At 40.7% G+C, this 22974-nt stretch overlaps 1 protein-coding gene across 3 annotated transcripts; it reads left to right on the plus strand.

Annotated features, from left to right (window-relative positions):
* The first annotated feature begins 1496 nt into the window (after nucleotides 1-1496).
* LOC124869996 (ETS-related transcription factor Elf-1-like) lies at nucleotides 1497-21838 on the plus strand. 3 transcript variants are annotated; one of them, XM_047368336.1, is made up of 8 exons: nucleotides 1497-1670; nucleotides 9782-10146; nucleotides 10237-10357; nucleotides 14493-14600; nucleotides 14721-14876; nucleotides 14971-15045; nucleotides 18001-18196; nucleotides 19921-21838. In XM_047368336.1, the coding sequence occupies exons 2-8, from the start codon at nucleotides 10087-10089 to the stop codon at nucleotides 20537-20539; spliced, it is 1335 nt and encodes a 444-aa protein (XP_047224292.1). In that variant the 5' UTR covers nucleotides 1497-1670; nucleotides 9782-10086; the 3' UTR covers nucleotides 20540-21838. The 3 variants fall into 3 exon arrangements, with proteins under 3 accessions (XP_047224292.1, XP_047224290.1, XP_047224293.1); XM_047368334.1 differs by having other exon boundaries at nucleotides 10022-10146; XM_047368337.1 differs by lacking the exons at nucleotides 1497-1670; nucleotides 9782-10146; nucleotides 10237-10357 and adding an exon at nucleotides 11721-11889.
* Nucleotides 21839-22974: the final 1136 nt, after the last annotated feature.

The following is a 22974-nucleotide window of genomic DNA, read 5'->3' on the forward strand; positions in this document are numbered from 1 at the left end:
TGTTCTGAAAGGGCATTTTTTTTTGTATTATATCACACCTCATTAGCCATGACATGAGGTCAGTCATTTGAGAATATTTTGAGAATTGGTTTGTTTTTGGTCAGGACTACAACTTAGAATGATCAAGATGATTTTTTTAAATGCCTTTGATCAAGAAGCATAGAAAATAGATGATGTTTGAGACAAATGGTTTATCATTTGAGAGGTTTTCTTCTGACAAATGATGACATTTCTGGCGAATGTCAATATCAATACTTAACATTTTATTATTTATTCACTTTATTTTTTGTTAGAGGTATATAAAGCCTTTAGGCTACTTTTTTCACTATCAGGGTTTTTCAATATTATTTTTCATTCACTTTTCGGGGATCTGTTCTGACATTACCGTTCTGTTTCTAAAATGGGGATTTAAAGCAATATAAAACTTACATTTCTTTTATGCTTTTACAGTAGGGGAAATTCAAGGCCAATCTACAATGTTGACTGGAGGCAGTGATGTTTGCCACTGTGATGCGGCATGGGGGTGTAGGAACATGCGAGCAAAATAAGAAGAACGTGTACAGGTCTGGATTAGCTAAAGAGAGCTTGGACCCCCTATCATAACTGCAGTTCTAGGTCAAATCTCTGTAACCAATGCCATGGTCCAGTATAATAAAACTGAATTTCTATTGGTGTGCACAGCTGACACCCCTTTAAAAATTTTCTTATTAGAAATTTTCAGCAAGCCTACCCAAGGCTTTATTTCTAGGTGAAGGAGTTAAGAGGTCACACATATATCCTGTGATGTTCAGATTATGCAGTCATTGCCACAGTGAAGGTTTCAGAGAGATAGAGCCTGTTTACATGAAAAAGCTGATGAGTTGCAATTATAACAACCTGTAGACCTTTAAAGATCTCAAAACCCTACTCTGGGATGGATAGGTGTGTAGGGGTTTCTGCTCTGCTTCCTGCGCTTTGTGGAGAATGCTCAGATGGATTTCGTTTCTAAAGAGCAGATGCAAGATGTTGCCACTAGGGTGCGTCAGGGCCTAATGTAAAGTCCAATCTGCTCTGTGACTTTTTGGAGGCTTTTTATAAAAAAAAAACACATTTGACAGAATTTTCATTCATTCTCATTATGTTTGCATGAAAAACACTGTTGCATTTAAAATGTTTATTTTTTGTTAACTAAAATATTTAGGGAGTTCATCATTACCCTAATTAGCCTATTTTTATATAAACTCCACATGTGTTTGCAGAAGGCCTGCTTGCTGCTTTACATTGCAAATAAACCTGTGTTTACACTTGCCTCACAGTGACAATGGTCTCTAGGGTTTACCTTCGCTAACAACACAGGTAACCAATCAGACCTCACAAGACAGGGCAAAGGGGTTGGGCTGGCCTGGGGAAGAGGTGTGTGTGTGGGTGGAGGAGGAGGAGGAGGGGGGTGTTCACACATTAGTTCCCTGGAATTAAAAAAAGAGGAAGCAACAACTGACAACTGTGATCTTAACTTTGTGCGTCACTCCCTCTCTGGTTCCTGAGAATTCACAAAAAAGAAACTGATCCCAGGTCTGCTAGCAGAAGAGGGCTCTCAGTTTGTCAGATGTAATGAGAACTATTTCCACTCCTCTCTCAGATCCTCCAGGCAACTGGTGCTCGGTCACACAGAAACAAGCTGTATAGATAAGGTAAGCATGCTTCTTCCTCTGTCTTCTAGTCTTAAAGTGCTTTGTTCTGAAAAACTGAAAATAAGAAGTGTAAGAAAATAATTCATAGACTGAGTGTCTGTGCTGTGGGTGACATGTGCTGAAGAGAAAGTGAAACTACTTTCCAGTGAGTGAAGGTCTCCAAGCGTGGCGGTTTGTAGTATGTTTAAAGAGAATGTTTGTTTAAAACATGATTTTCCTTTCAGAAGCTGGTCACCCACTTACACAAGCACACAGACAGGGGCATACTTTAAAACCAGTGTTCCAAACACCTCCACTGTGCTCCAGTTCTCCATCTCCTGCAAACACACGGACACAATATTTCACTGTGCTCCCTTAACAAGGACGGTTACCCAAAGCAACAAGAGGGGCTTATCATCTGCACCCGCTCTTGCCATACAGTTATCAGACTGGCCTAGTTTACACACACACACACACACACACACACACACACACACACACACACACACACACACACACACACACACACGGCGGCACAAACTAGGGAATGAAAGTTATGTGTGTGTGTGTGTAGGGGGGGTGGGGGGGTGGGGTGGCTTATCAGTGTCCTTGGGGGCATGGCAGCCTTTTCACAGACTCAGATCCCAGCGCTGGGGCCACAGGGACAAACCTATGTGACCAGACTGCTGATGAACAAAGGACTCTACAGTTGGAGTGCCCTCTATAGAAGCAGCCAGCTGCAGGGTTCACTAACAATGAACATATATGAGCAGTGCACAGAGCTGAACAGCAGTAGATCATGTTCACAGGAGGAAAAATGACACTTTTCTACTGCTGGGTGACAGAATCACTACTTACTGTTGTTCTCCCATATATTAAATTGTTGATTCGCTCAACAAAAACCAATAGTGCTTTAACCTGAACTATGCTGTTCCCAAAAAGCACTGAGATGCAATGCAAACCTTTAGTCACAATACGAATAAAGCAATTAGCTATAAATCTAACAACTTTTTTTGATTAAAAAGACAACAGATCAAAGGTTTAACCTGACATTCATCCTTGTTTTAAATATGATGCCAGAGGTACGGTGCATTCCAGACGTATTCATACCACTCAAACATTTTTGTCCCATTTAAAAGTGCAAACTTTAATGTATTTTAGTGGGAATTCTTGTGTTAGAGCAACACAGAAATCTGAATGGTGAGGCTTTTGATCTGATACTCTTAAATAAAATCCAGTGCAACCAATTGCCTTAAGAAGTCATCTAAATAGGAAAGAGAGTCCATCGGGGTGTGATTTAAGCTCAGCATAAATTTAACTGGTAAATTTACTATTTACCATTTATATAACTGTTCTGAGAAGACTTCATAGGTTTCCTACAGAACATTAGTGAACAAGCAGCAATATGAAGACCAAGGAACCCAGCAGACAGGTCAGGGAGAAAGTTGATCAGAAGTTGGAAGCAGGGTTTGGTTATAAAATAATAGCTCAAAATTTAAACACCTGAATTTCAGCTGTTCTATACATAAATGGAAAACAGAAATCTACAACCCTACTGAGACATGACCTAAACTGACAGGCTGAACAATGAGACTATTAATATGCAGCCAGAAGGTCAAAAAGTCGAGCACTTCAGAAACTTGGCCGTTGTGGAAGAGTGGTAAGAAGAAACCTGTGAAAGAAGATCCGATGAGACCAAAATTTTACTTTTTGTTTCCACATTGCTAAAATTCTTCATTGCTTCAATGAGATGTCAAAGTATTAGAGTTACAGGAGTTTTCAAAATGCAATTTGTTGAAAAAAAAAATAAGCACTGCACATCATCCTGAACACACAATCGTCGCACAGGGTAGTGGCAGCATGATGCTGTGGGGATGCTTTTCTTTATCGGGGACAGTGAAGGTCATCGGTGTTTATGGTAAAACAATCTTGGAGACTCCAAAATATTTGAGTCTGGGTTGGAGGTTTAAAAACTTTTACAATCTGCTTTGAGTTGGTCCATGACAAAACCCCATAAGACATTGTAGTTTGTGGAAGCATTGTAACAAATGGTAAAATTGCTTTTGATAAGTGTGCATGTTTACTATGTCCTCTACAAAATCTTTTAACAATCATTTAATCATGTAATTGTTATGGAAAAAAAAAATATCTCAAACACATATTTTTTCACATTTTTGATTGTAGGCAGCATGGTTGTTACATGAATGGATTCCAGGTGAAAGTGGCTCTTTCTGGGGCCCCCACCCCAACAACCCCAAACCACATGCACACACTTCACTGACAAAGCCCTATATTTAAAAACCAGGCTCAACACATTTGCATCTCTAATGCCATCAGTCACTTTGCTTAAAAATATTTACAATTCTATAGAAAACCAATCTATAGACTCACACATGTGCAATCTATATTTGCACAGTCGGTTAATTACTTCTATAAAGTGCTGTTTTCAGCATTGATTCCACTGATCTACTCTTGTTAGAGTGAGCCGGTGTGTCACTTAAAGTGTAGATAGGCTACAGGGTGGAACCGTTGTTAGCGTTGGAGCTTTGGTTCTCACCAGGGGTCTTTCTGTGTGGAGACTGCATGTTCTTATGAAGTAGGTTTTTTTCACGTACTTCACAATCCAAAAACATGGACGTCATGGCTAACTAGGCACTTTGAACTGCCCTTGGATGTAAGAAGCCTTGGGTGGTTTTCTGTTCTCAAGGCATTTCATGTTTTTAAAAAGTTACCGTTTCAAAACCACTAAAACTTTCAATGATATTTATGCTTTTTTTTCATGTTAAGTGTTAAGCAGCAGATTGGGGGCTAGCTATTTAAATAGCCTGGCAAATTAACCAACTACTGCTAGCCTGTTAGGCACTCAGTGTAAAGAGCAGGATTGCAGGAAGTGACAACATTTAGCGTTATACATGTTTTTATTCAAAAACGTCTAGTAGCTGTAGAGTGCGCGACCCATATAAGGAAACATTAGACCACAATGCAACTGTCCCGGGTTCAAGTCCCGACCCTCGGAGAACTGAGCTGCATGTTCTCTACTTTCTATCTGTCTACTTACCAAACATTTATGAAAAAATAAAGGCCTAGTACCACAAAAAATATTTATAAAGATAGTTTGACATTAATTGGCCTATGCAGTTCTTTGCACCCAATAAAATATATCTTAAAAAACCACTCCAACACAAGTTTTACTTTTAATAACTGATTAAACAGCTTTATTTGCTTTAAACTGGCTTGATTTGTTTTATTAGTTATACTTTTGGATATAGTCCATTGAGACTTCTAAACTATCTGACATGGCTATAAAGAAGCAAAGCAACCTGCTGATGTAGTTTGTCACTTACCTAAATGGTTTGTGGCTGCCAGCTTGTGGTTTAAAGTATTTATCTGTATTTAAAATGTTATTGCATTTGAACATATATCAGCCCATCCAGTTCCCTCACAAATGTACAAAGGAGTATTTCAACAATACTCTTTGTAAAAAACAAACACAAAAATGACACACAAAAAAAGAAAAACACCATTACTGCTCCATTATGACAGTAAAAGTCTGGTCCAGATTGTTGACATGCAAGTTAATTGGTTGAAAAGCTCTTGCTCTTCAGTCCATCGCTCTAACTGGGGAAATAAAGTGTTGTATTTATATGTGGACAGATATTTTAACTTTTAAGGATAAAAATAGCTGTGGGGTATCTGTTATATTCCACACATTTCATACTTCAGGGTGAGTGGAATAATGGAGGCTTCAGCTTTTAGACAGAAACCGTTTCTCAGTCTGGTTGTCTTTTCTACGTTGAGACATCGGGTGGCCATGGTGTGTGGTGTCCTTGAGGGTGCTGTGGGCTTTCTTTTGAAGTCTATTGGTGTACAGAGTGTCCAGTACAGGAAGCTCCGACCTGTTGCTGCACTGTTGCGCCTTCACCACCAAACTGAGGCTGTAGCGTTCTGTGGCTGTGCAGCTGGCATAACAGAATGTGGAAGTGTTGGTCAGGATGGACTCTATGGTGCTTCTGTAGAAGTTCAGGAGTAGTTTTGGTGGTAGGTTGGTCCGTTTCAGTTTCCTCAGGAAAAAAAGGTCTTAGCTGGGCTTTCTTGACCAGTTGTTCTGTGTTGCTGGTCCAGGTCAGCTGGTTTGCCAAAGTAACTCCCAGAAATCTCAGGTTATCCACCTCTTCCATGATCTTCTCGAGAATGGGGGGTGACTCAACCTTAGTCCTTCAGAAGTTGATCCTCCTTAGTTTCAGAGGTGTTAAGGACATTGTTAGCACACCACTGGGTGACGTGACGCATTTCGCTTCTGTAGGCCATCTCATTTTCACCTGAAATCACACCGATGACTATATTATCATTTAATTGTGGTATTTGATGAGGGGTGGATGGGATGAAGTCATGTGTGAATAGTGTGAAAAGCATTGGACTCGGCATACAGCCCCGAGGAGTACTGGTCCCGAAAGTGAGGGTGAAGGAGATGCACTTTCTCACTCTCACCTGCTGTATGAAGTCTTTGAGGAAGTCCATGGTCCATGAACTCAGTGAAAACCTGAAACCCAGTCCGTGGATTTTGGAGACCAGTATGTGAGGGATGACGGTGTTAAATGCGAGGCTGAAGTCCACAAATAAGATCCTCACATAGGTGTTAAGTGTCTCTGTGTGTGTCAAGGTGAGATGAAGGGTTGTTGAGATAGCATCCTCTGTGGAGTGTTTGGTCTGGTAAGAAAACTGATGTTTATCCAGGTCAGGTGGGATGATGGTTTTCGTGTATGCAAGCACGAGCCTCTCAAAACATTTTGTCACACTTGGTACCAGAGCTACGGGGCTCACTAAATACTGACTGACCAGCTTAATTTTAGCTTTAATTGACTCAGTTTTGGCTTAAAATATAAAAGGTGTCTAAAATGGAAACATTTATCATGATCTTGCTATATCATGACATTCAAACATTGTGTAGACATTGTAAGTTGTTTATGCAATGTGCAAGCCGGATGGGCAATAGTTGAAAAAAAGACCAGAGAACTTGTAGCTCCACTGGACATTAACAAAGTCACACGTCCACACCTTAAGTTTGGCTTTAAACTGTGGGCTAAGAATTCAACAAACCAGTTGGACCCCCAACTTAAGATGGTAGTCCACGACAAAAATGCATCAGGGTGTCTGATTTCTGACACAAAAATTTGAATTTCTTAACTGTGAAATGAGCACAAAATGTTCCAATCATCTTCTCATTGCTGCGGTTTTAAATGACGTTTATGAGTGCAGTACAAAACTCTTTACTGACAAATGCATCCAATTAAATGCTGAATATGATATTAACTAATGTCTCCTGAGAGCCCTGAAGTCAAAAGTACACAAATGAATGGATTTTTGCTGTCCGTATACATTGCTTTTGTGATGTGTTGCTGATCTCTGCTCCAAAAATAAGGAAAAAAGCTTTTCAGAAATAAAATGCTTTATCTACACTTTACCAAAAAGTACAGATTGAGTCTTAGACCCTGAGTGGGACCTGCAGATTTAGGAAGTTTTAAAATTATATTGAACAACTGATTCAACAGAAAGAAAGAAATCTAAACATAAATGAACAGAGTTTTTTAAGATTTTCAATAATTTTGCCCATTTTTGTCATTTAAAATCAAATCTCTAATACTCAGCTGTGTTTTTATAGTCAGTTTACCTCTGTTAGTGAAATAAAAAAACTACACGGTATCTTTAAAGCTAATTTGAACAGTTTCCTCATATTGGCTGCATATGCTTTAGTCTCTTCTAAAATAAAGTTTTGAACCCAGTGTACGATCAGATAACAAATACAGCTTCACACTGACAGCAGTTATCTGTTCTTTACATTTCTCAGGTCGTATTAATATCACAGAGGCTCAACACAACATTAGAAACTGAGAAAGAAAATGCTGCTGCTGGCAGAGATATTGGCAGCGGTTTAGCCCAGAAACTCAGGAAGTGGTTCCTCCTAACTGAGCTGTGCTTCCTGTGTGATAACTGACCCAATCATGATGTGCTTCTGTCTCACACGCACACATAAAAAGACAAAAAAAAAAATTATTTTCACATTCCCTGGCAGTGTAAATAAGAAAAAAAAAACCCCTCAAATGAGGGTAGGTTTAAATTTTAGTTACAACTAAAGAAGATTTGAATTCAGTCCTTGGATGAAATGTGTTCACAGAGCAGGACCCAGTACAAACAAAATCTAAATGCAGGTGTAAGCAAAGGGGTTGATGGGAGGGGAATGTGTGGGAGGAATGTTTACAGCTTAAATTTGAAACTCCTGAGCTCGAGATGGCTAAACAGCGCCTGGCAACAGCATTTATTCCCCTTTGAACTTTCTCACATTTTGTCACATTAAGGGTTAAGGGTGCACATCTGAAGGGTTAAACGTTTGCCCATTCTTCTTTGCAAAACAGCTCAAGGTCTGTCAGATTGGACAGATAGAAAAACATTACCTTTTCAGGTTTTGTCACGGATTCTCGGTTGGACTCAGTTCTGGACTTTGACTGGGCCATTTTAATGCATGTATAAGCTTTGATATACACCAAGCCATTGAAGCTCTGGCTGTGTGTTTGGGGTCATTGTCCTGCTGGAAGGTGAAGCCCCACTGCAGTCTCAAGTCTTTTGCATCAACAGATTTTCTTCCATGGTTCCTCTTATTGTTGCTTCAATTATCTTCTAATCAACTCTAAGCATCTTTCCTGTTCCTGCAGAAGAAAAGCATCCCCACAGCTGCCACCACCAAGTGTCACCATGGGGATGATGTATTTAGGGTGATGTGCCGTGTGGTTTTTTTCCACCACAAAAGAGTGAAAACGTTTTGGTCTCATTTGACTTTAGCTCCTTCCCACTTACTCCCTGCATCCCCTACGAGGTTCCAAACTGCAAACTGCATACGGGACTGATTTTGACTTTCTTTCAACAACGGCTTTATTCTTGTCAATCGTTTTCATTAGGCCAAATTTGTGGAGTGCTCATTTTCATACCTGAGCAGAGAACTTCTGCAGCTCCTACAGAGTTACTTCAGACCTACTGGCTGCTTGTTAGCTTAACACCTTCCTGGCCTGTCAGTTTAGGTGGACAGCCATTTGGAGCTTTTACAATAGTTTTTCCATTTCTGAATGATGGATTGAACATTGTTCTGTGAGACATTCAAAGCTTAAATATGGTTTAAAAGGCTGACTCTGGTTTTAACAAAAAATCTGGCAAGAAAATGTATTCAAAATATTCCAATGATTCCTGGTTCCACAGTTGTTTATAGGTTTTATATCTAAAACATCTAAAGATTTAAAACACTCAACACATTTTTGTAGATTATTATAGAGGCTACAGAGTACAGACAGAACAACAGAATAACATTAGAAGCCCAAGAACAAGTAGAAGGCTTTGTGAACAGCTGGATTCATACTGAGGTTAAATTACGTAAATTAAACTTTGTGATTGTAAAGAGACAAAACATGAATAAGCTGAAGAGATGTAGATGTTTTCGGAGCATAGTGAGAATAATTTTCCCTCAGAACATAGAGAGCAGAGGATTGAAGCTGCTTGGTGGTAGGACATGTATCCTGCACAGAAGGCAAAAAGGGAGGAAAAGACAACAAGTAATGAAGAGTGAATAAGGAGTGACGAAGAGGAGCTGGGCTCCTTGTGTTTTTCTTAATGCTTCCTTCATGGCCATGTTGTGGGGAATGTGTACCAAGCGACCCTGAAACCATGAACATTGTGCAAAGATGTGATGTTACAAGTCCAACACCAGCTGCCTCCCCTCGACCCATAACACCCACCCTCCCCACAGATGCTGACGCACACACTCACACACACCCTGCAGTGCAAAAGCTTCCTTCCTGTTGCTGGTTTGGCCCAGTTTAGCTGGCTGATAAGAACGAAAGAATGAGATATGTAAAACAGAGAGACTTGAGCTCAGATGCACACGTTGTTTTCTCTTTTCACTTGAGGTAGAATACACTAATTTCTTTATCTGGTGCATATAAATATATATATTTGGCTATATCCTGAAGACAATTCTGTTTGCTCCCTTGGTGGCTTTCTGCAGGTGTAGTTGTGCTTCGTCTACTTCTAACGGTTCCCCTCACCTCACTTACATTTGTTCCCAGTGCCTCTTTGTTGTTCTGTGGCAGGTTCAGTCAGACCAGAGGACAGTTCAGCCGCAACCCCGCGGCTGAATCCCCCCCCCCCCATCACTTCCTCATCAAGAATCGAAGTGGAGCAACATGAGTTTCCTGTGACGCCACTCTGTCTCTGGTCAATTAGCGTAGCTGTTCGCATCACTCCTCCACACACAGGCTCCTGAATGCATCTGCTGTTCAGCGAAGAATTTCTCTGCAGGAAGATTAAAATAACACCTTCTGCTTGTTCAGATCCTGATTGGAGAGATCTGTGATGTTGTTTTCATGACACTGGAGTTGTTTCAGAACATACAGCCATGCTACAGCAGCCGGAGCTCATCTTTGACTTTGCCAGTGACCACTTCAGCTCATCACAGGTGAGATCTTCCTTCTTTTTTTTTTTTTTTAAGTTGTTTTTGATTTAATGAGAATCTCACAGACGGCAACCTTTACTTGTCTGAATTCAGATGGGGGTTTATCCAGAGTACCCTGCAGTGGTTGTGGAACAGGTTCCCCAACACCTGCTGACATACACCGGTCTGACGGGCGAACAGTCACAGACAGAGGATCACCACGAGCTGCTTAAAGGTCAGCACACACACACACACACACACACACACACACACACACACACACACACACACACGGGTTGGAGACTTTCTCCACCTGCCCAACCACATTCAGCTACTGAGAGAACCTTTACAGCTATCTGCCACTCAGCGTCTCAATTAATCTGAATGTCATCAAAAATATCATTTATTTCAGTAGTTCTATTCACAAACTGAAAAATTTTAATTATATGGATTCATCACCCACAGATTATTATATTTCAAGTGTTTACTTCTGTTAACTATGACTTACGGTAGTGAAAATTCAGTGTCTTAAAATTGTAGAATATTACATAAGATCAATTTTAAAAAAGGCCTGGGGCTCTGCTGAGGTGTTCAGGGAGACCCGGTTGCTTTAATAGAGGCCTTTAGCTCATCTGCATTAGGTCCAGTGTCATTCATCATCCTCTAGACAATAGTCCCCAGATTTTCTATAGATTTGTAGGATTTCCAGTCTGCTGGCCAATCAAGCACTGTGTTACCATGGCCATTAAAGCAGGTATTGGTACTTTTGACAGTTTGGGCAGAAGCAGAGTCCTTCTGGAGAATAAAATCAGCTTCTCAAATTCAATTCAAAACACTTTATTAATCCCAAAAAGCTTGTCAGCAGAGGAAAGGATAAAGTGCTTTTAAATTCCTGATAGACTGCTGAGCTGACTTTGGACTAGATAAACCACAGTGGACCAACACCAGCAGATGCCATGGCTCCTCCAATTATGACTGGCTATGGAAACTTTATACTGGACCTGAAGCAACTTGGATTCTGTCCCTCTCCACTTTCGCCCCAGACTCTGGGACCTTCATTTCCAAATGAAATGCAAACATTACTTTAATCTAAAAATGATTATGGACCACTGAGCATCAGTCCAGTCCTTTTTCTCCTTCACCCAGATTACCCATTTCTGATTTTGTCTCTTGGTCAGGAGTAGCTTAAAAACTTGTGGCAGTAATAGCCCATCTCCTGGACACTTTTGTGTGTGGTAGTCCTTGAAGCCCAGTCCTCGTGAATCTACCCCAAACTCTTGAAATAAATTTAATTCACAATGCTTGCAAGGATGAGGTTATCCCTGTTGCTTGTACTGCTTTATCTACCACTTTTGTCCTTCCACATAACTTTCCAGTTATGCTTGGGACCACCAGCTTCCTTACCAACTTTGTGCTAGAGTCAAGTCAGTAGTGTTTCCCATGATTGTGAAGATCATAACAAAGCACTTATGTTTTACAAATGTTTTTGGTTATTGGTCTTTTGTAATGGTCACATTTTTCAAAATAACTGAATTGTGTGTTTTCGCTGTAAACCACAATAAGAAAAACAACTTAGTATGCACATGCGCACTCGCGTTCACAGCACATGGACCACCCTCTGCAAAAAAAAAAAAAAAAAAAGTTCAGGAAGTGAAAGAAAACATTCCTAGCGTGCTCCTGTTAGACAGTTACGGAGTCCCGACAGGATGCGGTGGACGCCGTAAAACCAGCCTGCGGCTCTCATCATGCTATCATCGGAATGAAAAAGTAGGACATCCCACTGGGGTCGCGTTTATGTGTGGGAGCAGCAGCTGTTAAAGCTCGGAGAGGTTCGGCTGTGTTGGCCCACGGTTACAGCTGGTTTTCAAAAGAGCTCCTAGACAAATGTTGCCTTTAAAGTTCTAACAACATGGCGATCAGAACCGAACACCTTGTGTTTGTTTTTACCTGTTCGGTGGGTTTGGTCGAGTTGTCCCCGAAGCAGAAAGTGTTGGAGTTCAGACAGGTAGCGGCTAGCTAGCAGATGTCTGTTTAGCTACTTCTCAACCTCATCACGTCATGAATAAATGCGCGCAAAACAATAGATCCCGTTGTTGTTGACTTTTATCTCCAAGGGAGGTGAATATATATGTAAAATATGACATGACAGGCGTTACATGTAAAAAGGAAAGAAAGGACCGAGTTGTACAAGAACGTTTCTGTTGAGAGAACAGCAGATATACAGTTTAATGCAGTCTGGTATTTATTAACAGACTAAAAATACGTATTGTAAATGAAGCGTTAGGTATGAATCTGATTGGTTTTAAGTTAAAACAACCAATATGGCGCCAGATGGTTGAAAGAAAATTGTCTGATCATGTCAGTATACTCTTTAATATAAAGTAGCACGTGTTATGGCGAGAGATATTATGGAAGATAAAAAGATAGTTAAACTTATAATAATGGTCTCGAGTTGTCAATTTTTAGATATTTTGCCTCCAAGGAGATGGTCTTTCCTGTCCATATCTTCTTATATTTTAGAGTGTTTTGGGTCAATATTTTTCCAGAGACCTACCATGGTTCTTTTAAGATTGGTTACTTGTTATCATGTAATTTTTTTTTTTTGTAATTCAAGGCCTTTGAGACCATTTGTGTGAAGCCTTTAACTCCAACCTGTTAATGATGCTGGCCTTATTTTTGATCCTGGACATTTTGTTTCTAGCAGCCTGTGTCTAAAAAAAAAAGAATTCTCTTGTCATCTGTTAAATTTGAAATAATCGCCAGTACAATTAGCAGCAAGAAAGGCCCACAGCATGATACCCCCACCACCATGCTTGGCAATTAATATGGTATCGATGACATGAAGGCCTCATGTCAAATCCTCTAACATTTGGCTTATCCTTGTGGCCAAACAGCTCAGTCTCATCATAACACTTTTCACCAGAAGACACTTGGCTTTTACATGTGAGCAGCTGCAAGTTTCTGTCCAGCTTCAAGGTGTCCAATTCGGAGCAGGGTCTTTTTTGTTTTGGGTCAGCCCCCTCTCATTCCATACCAATGTAAAATTCACCTCCCTGAGGACAGTGACACTGGTGTTCCAGCATCTTCCAGTTTATTATAGGCTTGGGCTTCTGCAGTTTCATCAGGGTGACAGGTTGGGTCAGATGGTTGATAACTTGGACACAGTTGGATGTTCCGAGAGAACAATGATCCCTTCCGCTCCTCCAAACTGGTTTTGCAATGAAAAATGCTGGGTTACATTATGGCCCTCGACCTTCTATTAAAAATGTGTGGGCTGGGATTAAAAACCAGGTCCGTGGCTGGAAAGCAACTAATTAAAATGAGCTCCTCCATTTCTTGTTAGAAAAGTGGTCAAAAATCCAGTTCGAGTTATGACAGAACCTCAGTAATGGCTATAAATAAACTGTGTAGTTTATCTGCAACTTGCTAAGGGACATTTGTTCAAATATCAGTGAGGGTGTATGTAAATACCTAACCCTGTGTGTTTAGTTTGGATCTGGTGAATTAAAAATCAGTTTTGTGGAATCAATCCACCCTGGTAGAAAAGCAGTTAAATGCCATTAACGGATATGACATTTCTGCTCATGATGAGCGTATGTAAACGTCTGAGCTGTAGATGCATAGATTATCAACAGAAGGAGGATGCATCACGCTGGACTTTTGTTTTTCTTCAAGGTATGACTTTCAGACACTACTCATCTGCTGTAGATGCTTCTTTTTTTTTTTTTTTAGTTCTGACAATTACCCTTCACTAATTTATTTTTTTAAGCACAAAACAGCAAATTGTGCCGTCATAGTCAGATTTAAGAACCGGACAGAAAAAAAAACAAAAAAAAAACAGCCATTATCCAGAGAAAAAGTTCCAATAGATCTACAGAAAGCCAAGAGAAAAACCGATCAAAGGCACATTAAATGTGTACAAGAAAAGGCTTGTAAGCAAAATGAATGGAAATAAAGGTGGTTAAAAAAAAAAAAATTCACACTCGATGTTAAATATAGCAGCAGGCTTACAAGAACCTCTGGCTGAATGCAGCTGCAGTGTTTCCATTCTTGTTGTGCTACGAAAATAGACCAACAAAAACCATCTACATGAATAAAATCTCTCTAATCAGTTTGGCAGCTAAATCTGCCTTCGTAAAGTGACACTTTAACCTGTGTTGTTGTTGTCTGATTATAAGACTAGAGCAGACGAAGGAATCTAGTATTAAATTATTATGTGTCTGTGCCTGTATTAATATAACGGATGTCTTTTCTGACTTTGTGGTGGAGTCTAGATCACAAGAAGTGATCTGCTGTTCCTCTCCTACAGTGTGAATCCTCTCCTCACTTGTCTTAAAGTGTTTTTGCACTCACTCTTCTTTGGTTTGTAGTGGAGCCATGTGAGAGCGGAGAGGAGGAGACCATGGAGAACCTCATTGCTGCTGACTCGCTCCTTAACATGGACTGCGTTGACACTCTCTCGCTGGAACAGCATTACTGTAAGCCCACACACCCCGGCTTTCTGATATACAAGCGGTCTGGCTGTGAGACGTTATTTTTAGATATGATGTTCACCGTGCTGTTCTCTTTCATTAAATCTGTTTATGTCCCCCTTGCAGCCCAGGGTTTCTTACCGTCACTGAACGATGTCATCACTGCTCCCGTTACCCAGGTGACCGTGTCCGCCGAGGGGGTTATAGGAACTGTTGACCAGTCGCAGTGGCACTCGCTGCACAAAGAGAGGCCTGCAGCACAGTTGCAGTCTAAAAAGAGGGGTGAGTTGTTTTTTTCTGGACGGGGAAGAGTCCGTCTGGGAAGATGTGGCATTGTGGATTAGAAAGAAGATTTGATTTGTTTTTGTGTGAGCAGGTAAAAAGCCTCGACATCGGAGGGCAGAGTCTCCTACACCAGATATCAAAGTAAAGAAGGACAAATACAACAAAGGTATTGGAAAACATCATTAGTTTTCATTTACATATATCACTGGTGCAGCATAAGCTTTCCTCCCCTTTGTTCATTTTAATTTCTTATTAAAACCATTTCAAGTGAAATTGGAGTGATTTAAGACAGGGTTTAGAAAGCATAACTTCTTATTTTATCTTCCATTACAGGTAAGCTGTAGACAGTGACTAAAGTCTGAAATGGGTCTCCTCCTGTTTGATTCTTTGCCTGGCCTGATTTGTGTCTGTCTGTAGCTGTTCTTCGTTTTTGGCTCTTTGCCTTCAGCTTAAAAAAAATCATTAAATACATCATTAATTAAAATAAAAATTTGAATTAGCTTCTTCTCTGCTGTGGCAACTCATCAGTAGCAACTTACAGTTTCATGCACATTCTTGCCCCCTTCAAATGTCCTGTGTTGATCAACCAACACAGTGGAGGAAAAACTATACATAGTTCTCAGTTGTTCAAATAAATATCTGAAACTGACAGGTCTGGAAAGTAAAGCATTATTCAGAGAAGCAGTCCATGCCCATGGTAGCTCAGCTGTAAAAATTTACAGCTCAGGTGGAGGAATCTGTTGACAGGACAATTAGTCATGGACCCCACAAACCTGGATCTTATGGAAGAGTGGCAAAAGGGAAGCCATTGTTGAAAGGAGCCCCACTTGCAGTTTGCTTCATACCATGTAGGGGACACAGCAAACCTGTGGAAGAAAGTGTTCAAAAATGGATTTTTCTTTTTGGCTTGCGTGTTAAACGCTGTCTGTGGCAGAAAACAAACACTCCACATTACCCCGAGCATACCATCCCCACAGTGAAACATGGTGGTGGCAGCATCATGCTGTGGGGATGATTTTCCTCAAACAGGACAGGGCAGCTGCTCAGGGTTGATGGGGAGATGAATGAAAGAAAGTAATGCAAAACATTTGAGACTGGGGCAGGCCGACGAGCTTAAACATGCAGCCAGAGCGACAATACGACAGTTTTGATCAAAGCGTATCCAAGTGTTACAGTGGCTCAGTCAAGGTCTACACCTAAATTCATTTGAGAATCTGTGGCAAGACTTTCAAATAGCTGTTTTCCATCCAGTCTGACTGATGTTCCTTCTTTCCACTCCCCAATTAGGCACTACTATCACTCAACATTTTAATAAAAGACGCTGAAGCTTGTGGTTGGAACGTGACAAAATGTTTAAAGGTTGAGGGATCATAAATGCCCAACCATGCCGCTGTAACACTTCAAACCCTTGGAGGTACACCATTTCCTATACTATGTTGTTTTCATGTTGCTTTAGATCTTAAGCTGGTCCTATCTCCTCTGTCAGCGTTTTGGTACAGATTGGTCATTTTAATGGAGAGCTGTGCTTATTTTGGCGGTTATTGTGTCATCTGGTTTGTGTCTTTGAACCTTTTCCTGTCGTTAGGCCCTCTCCTGTTTTACATTTAATGCATAAATTTGGGGCGTGGCAGTGGTAAAATGCCCAACCCATGTTCAAAGGCCTTAGTCCTCATGCAAGCTGTCACGGGTTCGAGGCCTGGCCCGTTGACCTTTGCTGCATGTCTTGCCCCTTTCTCCAACCGTTTTCTGTCACCTCACTGCCAGAAAATGAGGAAATAAAGGCCAGTAGTGCCGCAAAACGTTTCCTCTTTTGCTAATTCTTACCTCCTTTAATACCCACACAGTTCTTCTTTCCATTTCCATTTCATACCCGTGTACTTATGTAGGTATAAATGTTTTGTTCTAATTAAGTATTTTCATGAATTATGGTGACATATTATCAAGAAAAATGGATCTTGATTTAAAGAAGTAAATCTCACTGAGACAGTGGTACCTGTAATCTCACATCTAATCCAATTCTGATTTGTCTAAAAATGTTGTATTACACTAGAGCCACATAATGTAATCGCAATCGTCATCACAATATCAGTGTTTGCAAGATCATAATTGCAAAAAAAGTCCTGGATGCAATATTTGGGTGAATTTCACATTTTCAAAACCATGCATTTACACTCTGCATACCAGTAATATATTTGGCCAGTTGGATGTTCTCTAACTGCTCTTGATGCACACCATATGCATATGTTCAGTGGCTAAGATGCCAAAGCTCACAGAAAATGAACTGGCTGTGAATTTCTAACAATGGAAAGAAAAGAGGTCGGGAAAATGTCTTAATTGTAATCAGTGAGTGGCTCTATATTACATCCTATTCCCATTTTTGTTCTGATCTTTATACATACTAGTTGGCTGTTTCAAAATATGACCCCTTATCATATCAAAATACCTCCAAGTCACTTCCTCTCAGCAGATATTTTTACTGCAGTCATTTAAGCACTTTTTCCTACGGCGGCTTGTCAGTCGTCAAAGCGGGTCCGAAACATCCAACTGGCAGGCGTGAATTGTTGCATGGCTGGTACCAAACGTCCTGCAGTAGACGACAACGTCACATACCTGAAAAAGTCAGGTATGAACCGGTCCAAAGTGATGAAGGGATGAAATAAACAGAACCAGAATGTATTAAAGTGTTTTGTTCGCTCATGATCTTCTACCTACAGTGACTCCAAAAAGTATTTATATGCCTGTAAACCTTTAGGCATTAAAACCACAAACCTCAGTGTATTTTATTGGGATCTTAGGAGATATATCAACATAAAGTCTTTTTTTAAACCAACAATCTATACTGTCACACCTTTTAATAAAATCTAGGAAATGTAAATCTCTTTTTCACCTAGATGCTGCCTATTGTTCAGAGTAACAGGTTCTAGTAGATCAGCAGATTTGAGCTACTTCTCTTTTTAAAGAACAAAGGAGTAGGAGCATTAGGGTCAGTTAACCATTTACATTTGAGCGAACTATAAATTATTTCCTTAGTACTTCTAAGTCCTCACCAGTTATTTCCCCTTAGGTTTTTTTTCTCTTTGTCTCTTCCGTTATAGTTATGTTTTCTGTGTTTTTCCTTCAGGAGGGAACACCCTCTACCTGTGGCAGTTTCTAATGGAGCTGCTGCAGGACAGACAAGTCTGTCCTCGTTACATCAAATGGACCGATCCGCAGGCGGGCATCTTCAAGCTGGTCAACTCCAAAGCAGTGGCCAGGCTGTGGGGCAAGCACAAGAACAAACCAGACATGAATTATGAGACCATGGGGAGAGCACTCAGGTATGGCTGGTTTAGAAAGGTTTCGGTGAAGTTTTGGACTTTGCTCCGGTTTTCTTGCATCTCAAGAGTGTTTGCATTGAGCATTTACTCCAGACTCCCAGGTTCTTGATGCTTTCACAACGCTGGACTCCATCACAAGTGGAGATAAATACTGTCTGATATTCTAAATATGAGTTTTGTCAAACTTATTTAGGATATTTACAGGATCTTGCAAAAGTAATAATTAGATTTATTTAAGTAAAAGCACAAAGTTGTGCATAATTGTGCAGCTGTACGTCTTTTTGGGTATGTCTCAATCAGCTCTGCACATCTAGTGACTGAAATGTATGCGGATTTTTCTTTACAAGACAATTTAGTCTCAGAATGTTTGTGGACAGAATTTTTCAAGTCTTACTACAGGTCCTCAATTGAATTTAGGTCTGGACTTTGACTAGGCCATTCTTACACATGAATGTGCTTTGATCTAAACTATTTTATTTCAGCCAGATGAACGTTACTTTATCTTCCCATCAGCTCTGCAGCTTCCCTTGACCTCCAGAAGGAAGGTATTGCAACAGCATGATGCTGCCACTTCCATGTTTCACAGTGGGGATGCTGCGTTCAGGTGCTCTGCGTGTTAAGGCCCTTCTGTGTTCATGTACACGAGCCGCGTGGACCCCTGATTATTCATGTCTATTTATACTATTTTCATCTAAGCTGAACCCTGTTCCACTCAGAGATGTAGTTTTCATGGCAGCCTCTTGAGGGCGATAATGCTTTGGTTATAAACTGGGGAGAAGAAGAAGAAACTAAGCAAAAGAAAGAACAAAGAGATTTCTCACCAGAATATCGATACTGTTTTTACATCCTTGTTGTCCTTGAGAGATAAATTATCCAAACTGGGAAAACGGCACATCTCTCCTCACTGTATTTCTTAAAAACATGCCTCATTTGTTTCTTCTGCTCTTGAGCTGACCTGTCGTTTTCTTTATCGACTGTTTGGTGGCGCCACCCTCTGGCTGAGTGTATTATTGTCCCTGTTGGTGTGCACAGCCAATGAGGTTCCAAAAATGTGGACTGGACATGAATGTCTGCAGATACCCTTAGCCATAGTGGTACCTAGTGGGTGGGTGCAGATGACCAGATTTATGTCACACAGGCTTCAGGGTCGAGGGAAGAGTAGAGCGGACTAGGAGGTATGAATCAGGTCTAGTGTGTTTGCTGTTCTGTGTGAGCACCATCTTTCACATTAAACAAGACTTCTTATGGCTTTCATTCAACAATAACTGTTTGCCCTGCTACTGTCTCATAAAATCTTGATTTTTGGAGAACCCAGTTATTAGTTACACTACCAACAGATTCTTCCACATGAGCAGCACATGTCAGCAGCTCCTCCAGAGTCCCATTGTCCCTCTCCAGCTTGTCAGATTAATGCTCGCCTTACTCAGCCTGGCAGCTTGCGCTGTACTCTTTACATTTCCAGATAACGGACTGAACACTTCTCCTTGATCTTCTTCCACTTTACAATTCTGCCCTACCTAAAATCCCTATAAAATAAATGCAAGTTTGTGACAAAAAATTAAATTCAGTGGAAAAATTTAATAATAAAAATTCTAAAGAATCAAAAAAAATCAGCATTCCCCTATGTTCAGCTTTAAGATGCATTTTGAAAACAGTGCCTCAGAATGTCCCCCTCCAGTTTTAAGTTGAGACTGATAGGATGTTTTTCACCTGTGTTTTTGAAGGTACTACTACCAGAGGGGCATCCTGAACAAGGTTGAGGGTCAGCGCCTTGTTTACCAGTTCACCTCCCTTCCCGAAAACATGGTTTACATCACAGATGGAGACTGCAGCAAAGAGGAAGAAGATGACGATCTTGACAAAAGTGGAAGCGATGAAGCCCTGAGTGACAGTACCGTCTCCAGCGAACAGTCTGCCGAGGAAGAAGCGGACGAGGAAGATGATGTGGAGGATTTCCAGCCGCCGCTGAAGAAAACGTTGTTAGTCTCTTCACAAGCAGTGGCCGCACAGCGGCCCAGATCAACTCCCACACAGTCAGCTCATCGCAGCACCGTCTTGCGGCCAGCCAGCACCAGCCTGATCCAGGAGCAACACCTGCCTATTGTGTCCGCCGAGATGCTGAGAACGCTGCAGAACCTGCAGAAGGTCCGCTCCCTGCAGCCTGCCGGGCAAGCATCCGTCTTCAAAACGGCTCAGCTGCTGGGGAGTCTGTGCGAGAGGCAGGCTGCTTCTGAGACGGCCGTGGGTGGTAAAGTGGTGCAGAACACACGCAGGGCAGAACGCTCCACACCTGGTGCCTCCTACAAGCTCCAACCAGTAAATACAGATACAACCTCTGCTTAATATTAAACACACGGACACCCGTTCACTCCACTGACTCAGGAACACTTCCACAGTCGTACTGTGCTGCAACACCTTAATGCCAGTTAAAATTAATTGCGTTTTTTCATTTAAACGAGGCAAGAATTGGATGTGTTGTAGCCTCTCTATTTGGACGATATTTGCAGAACCCACAATCGAACTCCAGATTTATTCCAAGTTAATACAGCCTTAGACGATGTCCATTAATTGGTATACTCTGTTGTATTTTGTATCTCCAAGTTACTCAAGACACCAAAGACAGACATGCACTGGAATCCCTAGTCTCTGCAGCTTCTGCAGATGCATTCTTTGCTTGCACTTCCACTTCAGGTTTTCTGGAGTCATTTATCATGCCATCACTCTTTGCCACCGCTTTTCTGCCTTTTTTAAATTTCTATTTAATGTACAATCACATCCTGAATCATTCCTTTGCCTTTAAAGCAGCTTGTTTGCACTATGATCTTCACTCTGCTGTATGTTTCTTCTCCAAGTGCCTAAAAGTCTAGACCCTAGCCCTGCTTTCTCTCTTTCTGATAATCATGAGAATTGTGAGGGAAAAACATTCCATATTATTATTATTATTATTAAGAATACTGTTGTTGTTTTTAAGATATCTGAATCTGTTTGTATTGTGGGATGTTAAAACAAGGGATGGCTTTTTGCTGCTGTTAAATGTTTGGCCTTTCTTTGAATTGTAACTGTAAAGCCTTTCTGTTTGGACACTGTGCATATATAAGCCTTGGTATCTACACAGGTTGTATATTATATACTGTATGTGTGAATGTGCTTCTGCTTTGTTGCCATATTCCCCCTCAGGTTCATTTATTTTTCTACTCTGCAGAGACCGTGTACTCTATGTAAAGAGTATAATGGCCGACTGTTAATAATGAAGTAATTAGTCCAGTGTTTCCTCCTGCCTTGGCTTTAATGTGGCCTCACAAAGCCAGCCTGCAGCATTCGCCTCACTTTGCATTTAAATTGTACTCTGCAGGAGCAAGGCTGGTGTTTGTCAGGTGAAACTTAGTTAGGAGATGCTTACGCAGTGACTGTGCCTTTGCCTGTAGGGAGCCGCTATGCAAAACTACTTCTCACTTTATTAAGTAATTTGTCTCAGAATCCCCTCACCTGTGCTGTCTCTGTGTTTCCTGATGCTGTTTATACAGTGTAGGATGAGCTTTAAGCAGACGACAAGGGAGAAATTCTGTTGCCTTATTTCTTTTGTACGTTTCCTTTCATGCTGTCCAAAGATGATGGATGAAATAAATAATAATTTGTGCGAAATCTGTGCTCTTGTCTATTTTCCTGTTGTTCAATAACACCAACTATGAAACGCTGCAGGTAATTAAGTTATAGTTCCTTTCAGAAGTTTACATCCACTCATCATTGGCATGAAAGCAAGAGCTCGGCATAGCCAGATGATGATTATTCTATTGGAACAGCCCATTTCTTCCAGGTTTCAACGATCAGACCCAAACTGCCACCCTCAGATTAACTGAAAATGGGTGATGATTTTTGGAAACAATTTAAGGTCAAAGCTTGTGAAACTGGTAGCTGTTGCGTCATTGTCCACAGTCAAGAGTGGTAGCCAACTAGGGAAGATCTTCCTACTCCAAAACTGACAAAGCTTAGTAGAAATCTGCATCTGCCTTCAGGGACAAACAAATCCCTTGTGGAGAAAGGCTTAAAGCAGGGGTCTCCAACTCCAGTACTCAGCTGCTTTCCTGGAACTTTTTTGGGTGTATTGGAGCAGGGATGCATCTAAAAGTTGCAGGGCAGTAGCTCTTGAAGACTAGAGTTCAAGACCCCTGGTTTAATGGTCAGATGACATAAGGTTTAGCTATTTGAACACAATGACAAGAAGTGTGTTTAGAGTTGTAAACATGAAGCCTAGAAATCAAATGACAATACATCAACTGTCCAGCATGGTGGTAGCAGCATCATGCTATGGGTCGGTTTTGCAGCCAGTGCATTACACAAAGTGAAGGACTAGTAAAGGAGTGGGACTACCTCTAACATAGTCAACTTCACCTTAGATAAGTAGCTAGATAACTGGGGGATTCAAACAGACCAATGATTACATCCATAAAGGTTTTGAAATGGATAAAGCAGCCCAACATTAAGTTTCTAGAATGTACCACAGAGTACAGGTCCTTCTCAAAATATTAGCATATTGTGATAAAGTTCATTATTTTCCATAATGTCATGATGAAAATTTAACATTTATATATTTTAGATTCATTGCACAATAACTGAAATATTTCAGGTCTTTTATTGTCTTAATACAGATGATTTTGGCATACAGCTCATGAAAACCCAAAATTCCTATCTCACAAAATTAGCATATTTCATCCGACCAATAAAAGAAAAGTGTTTTTAATACAAAAAACGTCAACCTTCAAATAATCATGTACAGTTAT

This window comes from Girardinichthys multiradiatus, chromosome 6, assembly GCF_021462225.1.
Source record: "Girardinichthys multiradiatus isolate DD_20200921_A chromosome 6, DD_fGirMul_XY1, whole genome shotgun sequence".
In the NCBI taxonomy this organism is placed as follows: Eukaryota; Metazoa; Chordata; class Actinopteri; order Cyprinodontiformes; family Goodeidae; genus Girardinichthys; species Girardinichthys multiradiatus.